Below are 16,294 nucleotides of genomic sequence, written 5' to 3' on the forward strand. Positions count from 1 at the left end.
TGAGGATGGTAACTTTGAACAGTACAAAAAATTCCTAAAATAAATCTAAATTTTGCAAAACATCCCACCTTTCTAAAAAAAAAAAAACGAAATCAATTTTTGTAAAGCACATTTGTCTTCATTTTTTTTAAATGCAGTTTGAGAGTTAGAGTTAGAGAGAGACTTTATTTTTGGGCTCATGTTAGAATAAAGTTCGACTTTATGGAGAATAAACACGCGTGTTCTCCGAGTTTGGCTGAGCGTGTGCAGACTGATGCAGTTCTGCTTTCAGTGAGTCTCAGATTTGTTTCTTCTACAACTTTTCGTTTGCTGCTCACAAATATTTTTTTAGATGTGACAGCCGAAGTCACACTGAGCCCCTCAGCCTCTCGGTGTGATGTAACTCGCTGTATAAAAGTTGTGATGGCGCTGACGGCGTCGCTCTGCAGTCCAATCTGCATTAATTCAGCCGCCTCTCGCTCTGACAATCCCACGGACGAGGGGGCCCCTAACAGGCCCTCGACGGGGTCTTATCGATCCGCGGGGACTCCTGCCGACCCGTCTGTCAGGTCTGACCATCAACCAATGGGGTGTCATGTAGTGGGAGGTGAAGGTGGAGACGTGTGTGTGTGAGTTGGGGGGGGGCTGTCATGGAGGGGGAGATGTCAGGATTATTGTCTCCAGTGTGCCGTCGCTGCGCCACATTAGGGCCTATTGATCGGTTTCCATGGCTGACGCTTTGTCGAGGAGCCGCTTGGTACATCGATCGGTGACATGCCGACAGGGCCGACCAGCTGGGGGGGCTGATATGACTTCGGGAAGGGGGGGGGTAAATAAATGGGGGGTGTAGCTGCGAGGACGGGTGGAGGATTAAACAGGTGTTTGGAAATGATCTATGTTTGGAAGAATGTTTCACGACTACTTTTCTGAATTTCTGCGCAAAACTGGCCTGCCAGCCCTCAGGGGTCACAACATCTCCAGCCTGACTGTGTCAGTCGTCTTTTATTTTGTTGATCAGTCCTGTATACTCGGCATCTAACGCTCGTCTGTCAGAGTCCCGGATCCCTCCTGAAGTTTCTGTTGTTATAGCTCATTGAGAGGGGGTTTCTCCTTATTTAGTCAAACTCCTGACTGATTTTTAACTGTGACTGTTTTTAAATTGTTTTGATTGACTCATTGTTGCATTATCTTGCATTTTTTCTAATTTATTATTTTTTAGAAATTATTTCATTTATTTTATTTACAATAACTGATATTGTACATTTTAAATGTAAGCTGTAATCTTGTTTTTTTTTCCTAATTGTATGATTATTAATTCAACTGAATGTTGATTTGATGTTTATTGTTTGTTCCTTAATTTTTTCTTATTTTAAATGTTTTAAACAAATATCCTGTCATGAGTTTTTAGATCTTAAAAACACAAGGGACATTTAGATTTTTTTTTGCACTTAAGTATTAATTTTTTTATGAATTTAGCACACGACTGTGCAGGTAAAATACAGAATTAATGTTCACATATTAATATTCTTATGGAAAAACATTAAAGGTATAAATTAAACTTAAAATTCATAAAGCTGCTGACAATTTAATGTCAAAGCCTTTACAATCTTATTATTTTCTAATTTTAAGTTTTAAGTAGATGTTATAAACAAAAGGAATATTTAAATTATTGTTTTCAGATGAATATTTTGATATTTGGTGTGAGGAAAAGGAGGATCTGGAGCTGAGCGGACTCCAGGAATGAAGCCTGGAGGTCGGCTGGCAGAATCGACTGGAATTTGGAAATATTTTAGGGGGTTTTTCTTGGCACAGAAAGCTTTCACAGGTTCAAATCCCACACGGGGGTTCTGAGTGAGTGAAAACCGGAAAAGTGGGAGTCGGCTAAAGACCGAGCTACACAGCTGGAAAGGAAAACACATCAGCGCTGCAAGAGTTTAGGAAAGTAAAAGGAGCGAAGAGGAGGAAGAGGAGGAAGAGGAGGAGGTGTGAGAGTTAGACTAAGGGTTTGAGGGGATTCTTCGAGTGAAGGGGAGTTTTTTGGAGTTAGTTAAAGTTTGAAGAAGGAGTCTGTACATTTTGGGGGGTTAACAGAGGGCCTTAAAGACTGCAGAACGTTCTGTAGTTAGAAGCAGGATCCATTTGTGTTTCGTAATTGGACTTTTGAGTATTGTGAAGTTGATTTGACTTAAAAAGATCTGGGAAACCAATTGCCTTGATAAATGTAAGTAAATACATCCACTAATCTTAATTCATGTTTACTTTATATCTAATTGTTAGGTTTACTTAGCATGTATTAATATTTACTTAATTTTGTGAAGTTGTCAACTTAGAAGTGAAAAGTTTAAAGAAATCAGCAACTTTAGCAACGCGTGTTTTCTGTGCTTTATATCTGTATTCTTCTGGTTGGTTTTCTTAAACATGTATAACAGAGCCCCCAGATCTTCTAACTTCGCCGTTCGCCAAATCCTCTTTGTTATGATCAGTTAAGTCAGACTGTGTTAAGTCAGTTAAGTCAGAGTGCAGTAACTTAGTTTACTTAAGTTGCTAATACTCAGAAAGAGTCCTTTTTAAGTTGCAACAACTTCACAAAATGAAGTAACTACAGCTAAATTTCAAGTAAACCTTACACTAGATATAAAGGAAACATAAATAAAGACTATTTGTAATATTTACTTTCCTATTTCAAGGTACTAAGAAGATTAGTTTGAGTAAGATAAACTTGTCAGATTTTGCAGTGTTGTTTCACAGAGAATTTCTGGGTTTTAGTGGGAGTCACATGCTGGAAGTATTGACCAAAAAATCAGCTAAGACTCAAACGCTATAAAACACATTCATCAGAGAGCTTTAGATGTTTACCGTTTGTAACCTGAATTGACATCATTTTTGTTGTGGTGCCTTTCAAAAGCATTAAAACCTTTGAAACGTAAGCAAATTGGTTGAATTTCTTTGAGGAACAGAGGCAATGAGCAATTTGGCAAGAAAGACCTCAAGAATAGGTGACAAGAAAATTACCTGAAGGTAAATTTTAAAAAGAGAAAGACAGAGCAAGATAATATTACAAAACTAACCAAAAAAAATCACTTTTAAGCATTTTTTCGTTTAGCATTTAACTAATCTTCTTGTCAACTTTTTCTTGCTCCTTGGCTTCTTGTCATGTTTTCGAAAAGAAAAATCTAGGTTTCAAAGAGTTAAATGAGCTGCAAATGGTTTAGAAGGGAGTATTTTATTTAGTATTTAATTTTAAGATTTTTTATTTTTCCTGCAGATAATTATAGATGTGTTTCTAAAAATCTGGATCTGAAATATGAATTTTTGGAGCGTATTTTCTCACCTGTTTGGTCATTGAGTCTATCAGCCGAACATAAAGATCCTGTTCTGTCCTGATGCCTGGAAAAAAAAAACACAAAAACACGCACATAAGTCCACTGAAACACAAACGCTGGCGTCATAATTATGTGTGAGTCTGAGCAGAATTGACTGCCTGATGACACATTTATACCACCAACATACATACATGCATTAGCCTGTTATGCTAATTTCATCTCAGTGTGCAAAAAGGCAAAAAGAAAGGAAAGAAGAGATTCCTAATAATGTTCTGTAAATGAATTCTGTTATTATTTATGTCCCGGTTGTGTATTTATGTTTTCTGTAGCTCTTGTCATCTCGTCCCGGCTACGCTAACACCCCCCTCAGCAAAAACAAACATTAGCGCGGCTCCAGAGCTGTTTATTATTTATAGGCCACGCCGCCTTTAACTGCCGAGCTCCCTCCCTCCCGCCCCTCCGCAACCCTGCCGCCTTTTTTTCCTCAAGGATAACAAGGAATCCTCATTCTCCGACAAATTAAATATCAATCAGGATTGCTTGTCTTTTATTAGCTATGCATCCGAGCGTAAATGTGACACAAACACGACATGGGGTGGAGGAAGGCAAATTGCAGGGAACACCTGTTAGCGGCGGAGTCGCTCTAATTGTATTCAATGCTGTGGGGTTGTTTTTTTTCTTCTTCTTCTTGTTGTGCGGGGCCGTTTGCTCGCAGCTTCCTGTGCTTTCTAATTGACATGATTCACTCCTCGCTCTGCGCTCTGAGTGCTGTGCAGTCGGCAGCCTAAATGGCGGCTATCCGTCCCGGGTTGCAGATGAGGTCAATTACCTCCGTACGATGCTAATCCGACGACGCCGACTCATATTAGAGTGATTTATCCCCCTTTGGAAGAAAACGCTCTTTTATGTCCCACTTTATCTGGTGTTTCTGCAGGGGTCTGAGAACATTACGGCCGTCCTCCTCCTGCAGCTCTGGACTGGAGCCAGCGCCGAGCCGAGCTGTGTGTTTTGAATCAGCAAAAGATCCCTCCACTTTCCCCCCAATGGACAAAACAGAGTTCAGGTTTGGGTGGTTGTCAGATATTCCAGATGTCTGTTTCTGTGTGTGTGTGTGTGTGTGTGTGTGTGTGTGTGTGTGTGTGTGTGTGTGTGTGTGTGTGTGTGTGTGTGTGTGACGAAAAAAAAAACTTTTTCCAGCCGCCTCACAGTCTTAAAAAACTGCACAGTTCACTTCCACTATAAGTCTGCTGAGGTGATCTTTAATATAAATTCCTTCTCCCACAAAATTTCGGAGCTCTAATTCATGCAGGAAAGTTCGACTGCAAACCGACGCAGACAGTTTCACCTGTGGGAGCGCGAGCAGTCATTACCTCCACTTCATCAATCAATACCAAACACACCCGAACAAAGACTCACCTGACCTACACAAGTGCCATTTAAAACAAGGAGAAATTCAGATTTAATTTCATGCTGTCAATCAGAGTGTGTTACCGCGACTGTGAGCGGATCGGAGGGATGAAAATCTTGCTGAATATTTGTGCATATTCTGCTAATTTACTTCACGTTTACTGGCAGCATTTACCGCATCCCAAAGGGTGTGACGTCTTTATACTTATCGGGAGTCATTTAGCTCTTTATGCTGTAGGATCATGTAACATTTAAGAGTAATTTAAAATTGTACATTTTGTTATAGGCTGACCCTCACAGGTGGGTTTCCATTACAGATTTGCGCAAAACTCGAAACTATTTTCGAAATGTCCATAAAACACAACTGCGAGATGACTGCGTTTCCACTGAGTGATGTTCTGCAACTTCTGCGCAGATGTTTAAACCATTAGCAGCTTTATTTCTATTGCAGTCACCACACCAGCCGTCGTTATGATGCTTGTTTAGTTTATTTGATTGTTGGTTGCCCATCAGTTTCTTCTGGTGCTGCTGGACACAATATTTGTGATTTTTCTGATAATGGAAATTCATTTTCATTATGAATTATTGTCTTTTATTGTGATTTGTGACAAAATCGTACATCAGCACATCCCTTACCTGCACTTTATGCATTATGCCTACTGTAACTGTAGCACGTTAGATCAGTAAATATCTTAGCGTAACCAAATCTACCTCTTACTGTTTATCCTATATATTTAACTATATATTAGTGTTGATTCTGTACATTACTCTGCACTTCAGAGCTTTTTGCACTCCTGGTTTGATGCTAAACTTCACTGTCTCAGCATTTTAACTCTCTGCTACAACAATAAAATTCAAACTAATTGGGCAACAACAACCAGTAGGGATGTACTGATGCATCGCGATGCAGTCAAAAATCATTAAAAAATATATAAGCTTTAAATTGGCGAGAGGAAAAATGGACCTTGATACTCTTTTTCAACTTCCTATGTCATGTCCGGGACAAAAGACAGCTCGCCAGCGTAAATAAGACAAAGCAAGGGCTCCGCGACAGGCGATATTGAAATAGAAGATGCACCCTCCGGTTTCAAATCCGAAGTGTGGCGGCATTTAAGCTCCCTCAAGTCAGAGAATAACAAAGGGCGAGAAGATAACAGAAAAGACAAAAACAGTCTGCAAATATTGCAAGAGAGTGTTGAACTAAACAAATAGTACAACTAACATGATGCAGCAAGTGAGCCGGCATCATGGTGAGGAGCTCCGGTCAGCCCCGCCTATGCACGTGACTCCTTAACAACGACTACACGGCCGAACCATGATTTTGGCTCCACTGCTCTGAGGTCAGTTAAATTGCGTGTATGTGATACAGATATTATACTTATATTGTAATACTTTGATGTTTTCTGACCGTTGCTGTAGAGGAGCTGTAGCCTGTAGTGGATCCCGTTGTTGGTCTTCTCTCCGTTGTACTCCTGTCACACAAACACACAGACACACACACTTTACACACACGGGTCACTGCGATGAAGGTGTGATAAAACATTTACAGTCATCCAGCAGCAGCAGGCTGTGATGCAGCGCTCAGCAGGCGGCTGCAGGCCTCGCAGTCAGAGCTGTTCCTGTGAAAGTCAAACATGTGTACATGTACACACCGCAGTACTGGAAAAAACCTCACTCCTATCAAGCACTTTGTGTCCGTCTGTCAAGAATTAAAGCACAATTCTGCCAAAAAGCATGACAAAAAGAACGACAAATTTAAATTATGACACATAAGACCAAAGTTTGACTGAAACTGCTGGCCATGGAGTCTCTCTACCAACAACTACCTCATTTATGAAGGAAAAAATTAATTATAAATTGACTTTTTAAATCATAATTATAGTGAGAAGAGAACATTTTCACCTACTGAGCTACAAAGTCTAAATTTCGAATTTTTAAGTAATAATTGTGACACATTGAACTAAAACAGTGAGATTATTTTAGTTAAAACAAGGCATACACTGACATAAACAGGGTCAGAAATAGGCAACACAAAGGGAACACTTTGACTTTTTGTGCAAAAAAAAAACATTCTTTTCTCTCAATGTTATCTTTTATTTTTGACTTAGAAATCACCTATTTGTCTTTCTATTTATATAATCTGGACAAAAATGATAATTTTATCTTCAAAAATCAAATTTTTTAAACCAATATCTTGTGTATCTTGTGCATAAATATTTTTCATTATTTTTGTCATTACTGTATTTTTACTGTTATTGAGTTGTTTTTTTATTACTTCAGAATATTTCATTTAAATTTATCATTAATATTTATATTATTATGATATTTTTATTTATTATTACATATTTGTACTGTTGATATTGTCTGATTTTATTTAATTTCAGTCTTGAAATGTTTTTTAAGCACTTTGTAACTTTGTTCTGAGTGCAGAATACCTAAAACTTACTGTTAAAAATAAGTTTAATATTATTATATTCAATATATTCTCCCTTTTCCAAGCAGGAATGCTCCGCCATATCAAATCCTTATTATTTTATTATTTTTGTGCCTTGGGAAATTTGTCTTAGACTTAAAGGCTGCCATACAAAATAAAATAAAATAAAATACAAAAGCATGCGGAGAAATGTTTTATAAGTTGTCAACTCGTTTAAAGTATTTTCTAAAATCAAGTTTTATTTTTCAGTTCAGTTTGACAACATTACTATTCCTATAATTGGAATTATTGGTAAATATGACAAAGCAGTGGGCTCATATTAACTGCTGGGTGACAGCTACTGTGACCTTTGACCTCTGACCCACTATAAGCAGGTGGTGATGTGAATCTTGGCATGAAGACAACCCTCCCTCTCTCTCTCTCTCTCTCTTGTCTGTTATCACTTAAATAACACCGGTGATGGGAAAAGTACCTGAAAAATTGTACTTAAGTAAATTTACTTAGTTACATTCCACCACTGAATAACGCTGAAAAACAACATTAACATGCAACATGTACACTGACGCAGTTATTAGTGGCTGAAGTTATTGTCTTTTTAAATTCTCTGATACTCACTAGATTTTCAGATTAAAGTGTAATTTTATCTTCAGCTCTAAACTTCAGAGGGAGGCCTGTGGATTCAGTCTTTCATGTTTCAGAGAGATCACTTCAGACCGGAGGAATGATCACAGACACCATGTGAGAGCCGTGTTAGGATAAGAGCCCAAAATATCTGAGCGTTTCCTTTATTCGGCGTCTCCTCTTCATGTCTCTTTTACAGTTTCTCTTCTCTCTTGACCCCCTCTCACCCCTTCTTGTCTCCTCTCCTTCTTCTCCTCCTCTTTTTTTTATTTTCAGCCTCTATTCCCCTTTTATTTCGGCTCTCTCCCCCTTTCAGCCTCCGTCAGTCGGCCGCTCAGTGCCAACTGTGCCTGGGAGTGTTGGCTCAGTCCCAGTGTGTGTGTGTGTGTGTGTGTGTGTGTGTGTGTGTGTGTGTGTGTGTGTGTGTGTGTGTGTGTGTGTGTGTGTGTGTGTGTGTGTGTGTGTGTGTGTGTGTGTGTGTGTGTGTTGGGGATATCAGGCGAGAGACTAGAGGTCAAAGCAGGGGTGAGGGGAGTGAGTGGGTGGAGTGGAGGGGAGGATTTTGGTGCCAGCTGGCAGCCGATCAAACACCAAACACTCCTCAACCTGTCTGGATATTATTCTTATTTATTATTATTATTATTATTATTATTATTATTAGTGTTAAGTAGTCATGTGTATACTGTACTTTGTTTGGTGAAACTCAAAATGTAGTGTTGTTTCAAGCCAACAATGTGTAGTCCGTCTCTAAACATTGTCTTACTTCGTGTCTGCGTCTGTCAGCTCCAAGCTTATTGGTTCCTGCTGAAAATCTATTAAAACACGAATCTATGGTTTCATTTTGGGCTCAACTTAAGAGATAACTGATTTTTATGACTAATATTGGAGTTACTCTATATAAATTACACTTAAGGCTTGCATTTATAGTCTAGATAATTTTAAATAAGACGTGTTTGTATCATAATCACAAATATATATATAGGTTTACTATTTTAAGGTTTAGGCAACAAAAAGTGGTTAAAAAAAAGGGTGAAGAGTTTTTGGGGGTTTTTTTCAAACAGAAGAAGACAGTGTATTTGTCTGGGACTATTTTCAGCAGAGGGTTAATCCACATTTGGTCCTCTCATGAATATTTGTCAGCTGGACAGCATATGTGAGACTGAGTCAAAATAAACTACAATGTGTGTGTGTGTTTAAGTAGGAACATGCCTCTCAGTGCATCACTGATGTGCTACCTGTCATTTTTCTCATTGGTGCAGATACGTCACCTTGTCTTTCTCCACAAAGTCGACGTAAGAAGTCCTCTCGATCTCGACCGGCTGTCCCTGTCTGTCGTACAGCGCCAGCACAAAGTGGAAGAAGTTGGACTTCCTCAGGTTGGACGGAGGCTGCTTCTCAAAGTGAGCTCGGGCTAAACCCACACCACTGAAACACACAGAGAAACAATATTTTATCATTTCAAAACTCCACATGATAATACGCTCATATCTTATACACATTAACAACACCAGGTTGCATCGACGTGCTCTGAAAACAGCATCAGTTATACATCCTCTGTTCCTAATGGAGCCCAGGTAACACTAAACATTAACTCCATGTATTTAGAAGAAAAACATTTATTTCTGAATACACACATTAAGAGTGTAGACAAAAAACACTTGTAATAGTATAAAATTATACATTTTACTATTTATCTTGTATAAACCTTGCAACAATCCAAATCCCCCCATTGTGAGACTAATAAAGGATTATCTTATTTTATCTTAAAATGTTACAAGAGCATAAATTATCTGTGAGGTCAGAACATCAAGTCTATCATCATACTTGTCAAGTGTTCATATATTAAATTAATGTGGTATTTTTTGGTGATCCTTGTCATTTTAAGAATAATACTACATATAATTACACTGTCAATATATCTTAAATCCCAGCAGCAGCTTAAAGAGTCATAATCACATTCATTCTGTAATCATTTTATTCCTACAGCAGTATCTGAGCTTTCAATGACTGATGTGCAAGCAAACCATTTCCTGTTGCTGCTTCACATTAAAAGCTCACCACCTGTGGGGTTGCTTTTATTGTGAAAGAGTCACAGGAAAGAAGAGAAAGCAGTGTGTGATGGATCCTCTCTGGAAACGCATTTAATTCAAAATCCATTGTGAAAGATGACTGAGAGGCTGAAAAAACACAATCTGTTCAGACACCAAAGATAATCTTCAGAAAAGATTTTGATAAACTGAGCAGAAAAGAAACACCTAAAGACAAAGATTTATGTGTGAAGTTGAAATAAAATGCAGCAGGAGGAGGAGGAGGAGGAGGAGGACAGGTGATGGAGGAGGAGCAGCGAGTGGAAAACTACTCAGGTGATAATAGTGACTGAAACAGGGAGGTAACTGCACTGAATTGATTTATCCTGTGTGTGTGTGTGTGTGTGTGTGTGTGTGTGTGTGTGTGTGTGTGTGTGTGTGTGTGTGTGTGTGTGTGTGTGTGTGTCCTCCCCTCTATGAGCGCGACCTTTTACATAAAAGGTAGAAAAACTGTAGAGACAGAGGCCAAAACCCAGGAGAGCGAAGACTCTTCCTCCAGTCAGTCAGTCAGGGAGGAGGAGGAGGAGGAGGAGGAGGAGGAGGAGGAGAGTATTATCTGTCACCATACATTATACAGAGTTCCACATTGTTATGGACAAAATTAAAAACCCCTCCATGACTTTTCAAGGGCCTTTAATCTACTTTTTGTTTGTTGCCCTGCTTTCTGTAAGTGTAATTTTAAGTTTTTGGCATACATTAAGGGAGAGATAAACTCAGGGAGAAAACAAAAAACATGCGTGATGTTGAACAAAACCCACCGCATGTTAGAGTTACTTTATGTTGACAGCTACAAAAAAAAACAACAACATGGAGGTTTATTCACAGAAGATTAGTGGAACAATTGCATTGGACACAACCATGACTTTTCCAAGACTTTAAATGATTTTTACTAAATCCATGACTTTTCAAGGTCTGGAAAATGTGATTGTGAAATTCCATGACTTTTTCAGGTTTTCCATGACTGTGGGATTGTATATAAAATGTCAGTGTGGTGTATCATAACAATGAACAAGGAACTGCCATAAAATTGTAAGTTGGCTGAATTTGAGGTGATTTTGAAATGATTCAACTTGGCTTCTCAAATTCAGTCGACTTAAAATTTAAGGCCGCCCAAACAAAAGTTAAAACAAATACTTTGTTTTTAAAGTGTACTGAGTTCTGAAGACACAAACGTGTGATTGTTTGACGTCACTACCACATGAAATAAAAACATGGCCTTTATCGTGGGAAGGAGACGCAGGAGACACGCTCCCTTTAATATCAGACCACCGCAAAGTCCAAAAGCTCTTTCTCGTACGGTTAACCAAAGTGAAAAAAAATTTAAGTACCTGCCCTGTGATTTGGAGTTCTTCCATGAGTAATGTGACACCATTTCAAGTTTAATTAAAACTGAGCCAACAGTTTTTCGGTTATCCTGCTAATAAACAAAGAAACCAAACCGAAAACAAAACCTCCTCAGCGGAGTTAAAACACAGCGTGGGTACCAACACTTAACTTCTGCCACAACGTGAAAGCTGATAAAACACTTGCAAGCTCACATTCCTGGTTCGTGACTCTTTAACATGTTTACCTGCAGGTGAAACAACACTCCCACGCCACGCGACCACTCGTTTTTAAAGCAGTGCTGTTTACTGTGTGAACGCCTGGTAAACAGCCGCAGAGAGCATCAGAAACAAGAAACTAAACAAAGAAATTAGAGAAAAGGCTCGCCTGTCCACCTCAAAACTTCTTCAAATATATTCAATTTTTTTCCTGCATGCAGAACCGACAGCAAGCAGAGAGCAAACATGTTATATGTAAGATACAGTATTTTAAACACAATGTTATTTTTTGCACTTATTTTGACATGTGTCACTAATAAGAAAAAAAACTCATACCTGGAAAAACATTCATGACCAATTCGCGGCCGTTTTTTGCATGACATCCCCCTTCTCGCCTATCAATAAAAATGCCAAAAAATGTCCCCAAAAAATCATGAAAATCAAACATAAGACCCCAAAATGAAAATCTGAAATTTGCGAGCAACAATCATCCATGAAATATGACACCTCCTAAATCACACAAAGTGAGACACACATTCTTGCTTTGGCAGGATGAAAAGTGTGTTTTTGTCAATAAAAGGGTTCAAATTACTTAATAATTCAAATTATTATTATACAATTTTGAAGCACATTAATTAAAGTGATAAAAGTTGTTTTTATGTTTGGGCAAGGATGTGAATCTTCAGGTTATTTTTCAGTTTAACAGGCCTGCTGTTTCTTTTTCTGTATATTTTTGCTAAAATAAAAATGCTAAGTTTAGGCTGTTATTTTGTAATAACAAGTGTAATCAATTATCACGTGAATTGTTAGTTTGAATCCTGACTCAGTAACTACCTGGAGTATAGGAACCAAATTAATACAATTCATTTAAAATATTAAGTTACTTGTGGGGTTCCCCAAAGCTCTGTGTCAGGTCCATCATTAAATATTTTGAACAGGTATTACATATAAAACCATGCTCTATGCAGATGATATGACTGTATTTAATTATGATGAGAATTTGAAAAACTTGTGGGGATACTATGGCAGAAATATTAAAACTTCTGAAAACATCATTTTGGGTACTGTGTAACAAATTCACAAATTTGAAAATTAATTTTATCATGGGATAACAGATACGTTTTTCCAGAAATTACATGTAAAATGTCCCAAAGTGAAATGTTAAATGTTTAAATCAGACACATTACACACCCTGTATTTTTACTTAATGTACCCAAGTATGCAGGAATAAATACAAAACTAATACAAATTACATTGTTATACTTAAAAGTAAACAAGTCTACTACTATTAAAATTTGATTTTTATTTAAAAAGGGACTTTATCGCCAGTTTGATTTCAAAAAGAAAGAAAAGAAATATTTATCTTTTCATGTTACTGCACATTAATTTTCTAATGTTGATTGTTTTTACTGATGAGATCAAATGTCATACTTTTGATTTATGCCATGTTATTGTCTCAGAAAATGTCCTTTAGCATATTATTTACAAAATATTAAAAAAAGCTTAAGAAAACCATAAGCGAGTTTATGTCAGCAGCTGATTTTAGAAAAAGTGGATAAAAATCCTCGTTGATCCTGAAATAAAATCAATGTTCCTGCAGGAGCGACCTCTGCTCTCAGCTCGCAGAACCTCAAAGCAGACGACGGGGGAAACGCTGAAAAAAACAGCTGAATATTTTTACATCAATCTCATTTCCCTGCTCATTTTGTTTCCTAAAACGCTTTATGATCAATATGATCGCCCGGGCAATGATAAATATTTATTCATGCTCAGGGTTTGTTTTTGGAAGCTTGCCTGCTCTCTCTCGGTCTCTGTGTTTCCCGGCTCAGGGGTGTATTCCCCAGACGGCAGATTAATACAGCCGTGACCTTTCTGCACCTCCATTACCAATGCTTAATGCCTCATTTGTAGGCCAGTTTGTTGGAAGCTAATTCTTCCGACTCGCAGCGCTTGGCCAGGAGGACGGTGGCGTCGAGAGTCAGCAGAGAGACTGAGGAGGAGGAAGAGGAAGAGGAAGAAGAGGATTGGCAGCTCAGGTGTGTGTCGGGCAGGTTAGACGCTGTTTTAAAGGAGGCTCGGTGGGAATAAAGCAGCTGAGTGTCGGAAAACAACAACAGTGTTAAAATGAGAAATAACACTGAGAGGGATCAGAGCGCGACAGACGTCAACACTTTCACTTCCAGGTATTTTCAATGACTTCCTGCGAGAAAAAAAAACATCCACAAGCATCTGTTTTTACCCATGTTGCTATTTTGATCCAACCGATGCTGAAGGCAACATACGTTATGGAAGTGAAAGTAGTAAAATGAAACTGAAAATAATCTGCTTCAAATCCAGCCTTGAAAATGTTACTCAAGTAAAACAGCACATCATCTGCAAATTGTACTTAAATATCAGAAAGTACTCATTTTGCAGAAATATTTCCCATGTATAAAATTTTGATTACTTGATCAGCAGAAAATTAATTGTCAGTTGCTTCAATGACTTGTGAAGTCTTTTTCGTACTGGGTTTTAGTCTATTCTAGCTTTTTTTTTTTTTTTGCATTTTACTGAATCATTAAAAAGTCCACCAAAGAAAGTTTCCAAAAAGTTTTTGTTTGTCTTTTGCCATGCTGCAAACACTGCTATCCGCAGACACACTTCACCTAATTTTATTCAGTCTTTTGTGTAATGTGTCCTCTCCCTGATAACCAAACTGAACATCTGTTTGTTTGTCTTCATTACTTTTGTGACACAGTGTTCATATTAGCCGATTTCTGTGCGGAAGCTGACTACTTTACTTTAAAGTTGCAATAACAGATAATTTTCTAATAACATGACAATGTTTTGGGTGTCTCTAGTGATGAACTTACAGAAAATCATCAGCTGAATCTGCAGCTTCCTCTCGGCTTTACAGAGATTTGATGCTTATTTCAGCTCATTGTTCATCTGTCAAGCCAACATCAGCCTCAGTTTCAGAATAAAAGCTGTAAAAAGTCACTTTGCACGACCTGTTCAGCATAGTGGAGAATTTAGCAGCTAAAGAGGCAGATATTTCCCTCAAGAGTTGGTGGAGACCAAAAACAGAGCTGAAAGAGTGAATATCTGACTTACATCTATCAAGTGGACACAAACACAAAGATTCCTAATGAATATCGATCAAAGAAATATTTTGATTTAGTCTACTTATGAGAGAGAGAGAGAACTTGTATAGATGCAAGCATCTCATCCACAGACATTTCTCATGCATTTAGCTTGCAAAGCAGAGAGATGAAGTCCTCCTTTTTAATCCTGCCTGCAAGACCTAATGAACACCAATTACATTTTTAACTGATTGACATGTTGGTGAAGATTCAAAGGTCTGAAATCAAACTGCTGTCTCCTCATTTTACTTCTGATTATTTGCATCTCAGTTACTTTACATGCACTCTTTACTTTATATTGGTGTATTAATCAGCATTTTTTATTTTAGTTTTTCAAGCTGCATTTTTGCACACAGAGGATCTCCATATTGCATATAATATTCTAGTTTTTTTAATATTATTTATACATTTATTTTTACTAATTTCCACCTGACTATGTCATTTTTACCATATTTGCCATATGGAGAAATATGTGCACTGTCACAATCAATGTTGCGCATCATGACAAAAACTTGGCATTTAAAGGCTTAAAATAATTTTAACTAAAATTCTAATATTTGATATCTATGATTAGGACTGATGTTGGTTTAAAAAATGAAAGCAGAAAATAATATTAATCTGTAATATTTTCTAAAGCTTGATTCTGAAAGCGGTGCAACCAAAGAGCGATTCGAGTTTGTGTAATATTAAAGTGGGCCAAAAGGGTTAATATAAGTATTATGGCACCGCATCCCATATCCTCAGCTTCCTAAAAAAGAAGTACCTTTGATTCAGATTGTTTTATTTAGATTTTTGATAAAAACAAAGACCAGATACAAATTTAGATTTTAAGTATAAAACAAACTGACTGCAGTGAATTTGGCACCTGTTTCATCCAGAATCAAAAGCATCACTTCCACCACTAAACCACCCCATTATCCCAATTACACACAATGCTCTGCGGCGGCCATCCAGACAGGCGATCGCCACGGTGACGGTGCCGCCACCGCCACCGCCGCTCATCCTCTCCTCTCCTCTCTGCTCTGCCTCCACTCAGAAAGCTCGTTAGCATTATTATTATTTCAATTATGCTAATTGCGGCTGCATCCACTCGTCGCAGCGCCTCGTATCCGGCTGTTAGCACTTGGCACAAGGTGTAATAAAAACAGTATCGATGGCACACGGCTCGCTCGAACATGCCCGGAGTGTAAATCACACGCCAGCAGCCAGAGAGGAAAAAATAAAACACACACACACACACACACACACTCAGAACAAACACACACACTTAGAATAAACACAGGGCCACGGCCGGCGAACTGCACGTTTCCACCACAAAGCCTGAAATTAAAGGTCAGCGGGAGTCGTGTCGAGCACTCTGCAAACAATTACTGAGCAAGACAGCCGGTCCTGTGTGCAGTCAGTTCATATCCACACACACACACACACACACACACACACACACTGAATAAATTCACTGCCTGAATATTGCAATAAGACCTGCGAGGTTGATCTTTTCTTGTCTCAGATTAAAAAGGACGATCAGCCAACAGACAGAGATCCCAGCAAACAATGTCCTCTGCTGGATCTACACCTGCTTCACTTGTGATGTTTATTAAGATTTTGTTCAAACCAACAGAACTTTAATTTAAACTCAAGCATAGATCTCAGATTTTCCAAATATAAATTTATCGGGGGAAATTTGGAATATGTTCATAAAAATATGCACCAGATGTGGAATATTTCCATCTAATAGTCCATATAAAAGAATAGAGATCGACACATTATCACTCTGGCCGAT

At 38.2% G+C, this 16,294-nt stretch overlaps 1 protein-coding gene across 3 annotated transcripts in view; it reads right to left on the minus strand.

The window, feature by feature from the left end:
* LOC121947826 (transcription factor COE3) overlaps positions 1-16,294 on the minus strand; it is a 184,264-nt gene that overhangs the window by 148,401 nt on the left and 19,569 nt on the right. For all 3 annotated transcript variants that reach the window (XM_088080763.1, XM_088080762.1, XM_042492963.2), the window contains exons 2-4: positions 9,033-9,189; positions 6,118-6,181; positions 3,311-3,366 (exon numbers count right to left, since the gene is read on the minus strand). In XM_088080763.1, the coding sequence (XP_087936889.1) occupies positions 3,311-3,366; positions 6,118-6,181; positions 9,033-9,189 (277 nt within the window). The remainder of the gene's footprint in view (positions 1-3,310; positions 3,367-6,117; positions 6,182-9,032; positions 9,190-16,294) is intronic.

This window comes from Plectropomus leopardus, chromosome 8 (assembly GCF_026936395.1).
Source record: "Plectropomus leopardus strain MGB_pleo_1.0 chromosome 8, ASM2693639v1, whole genome shotgun sequence".
Classification (NCBI taxonomy): Eukaryota; Metazoa; Chordata; class Actinopteri; order Perciformes; family Serranidae; genus Plectropomus; species Plectropomus leopardus.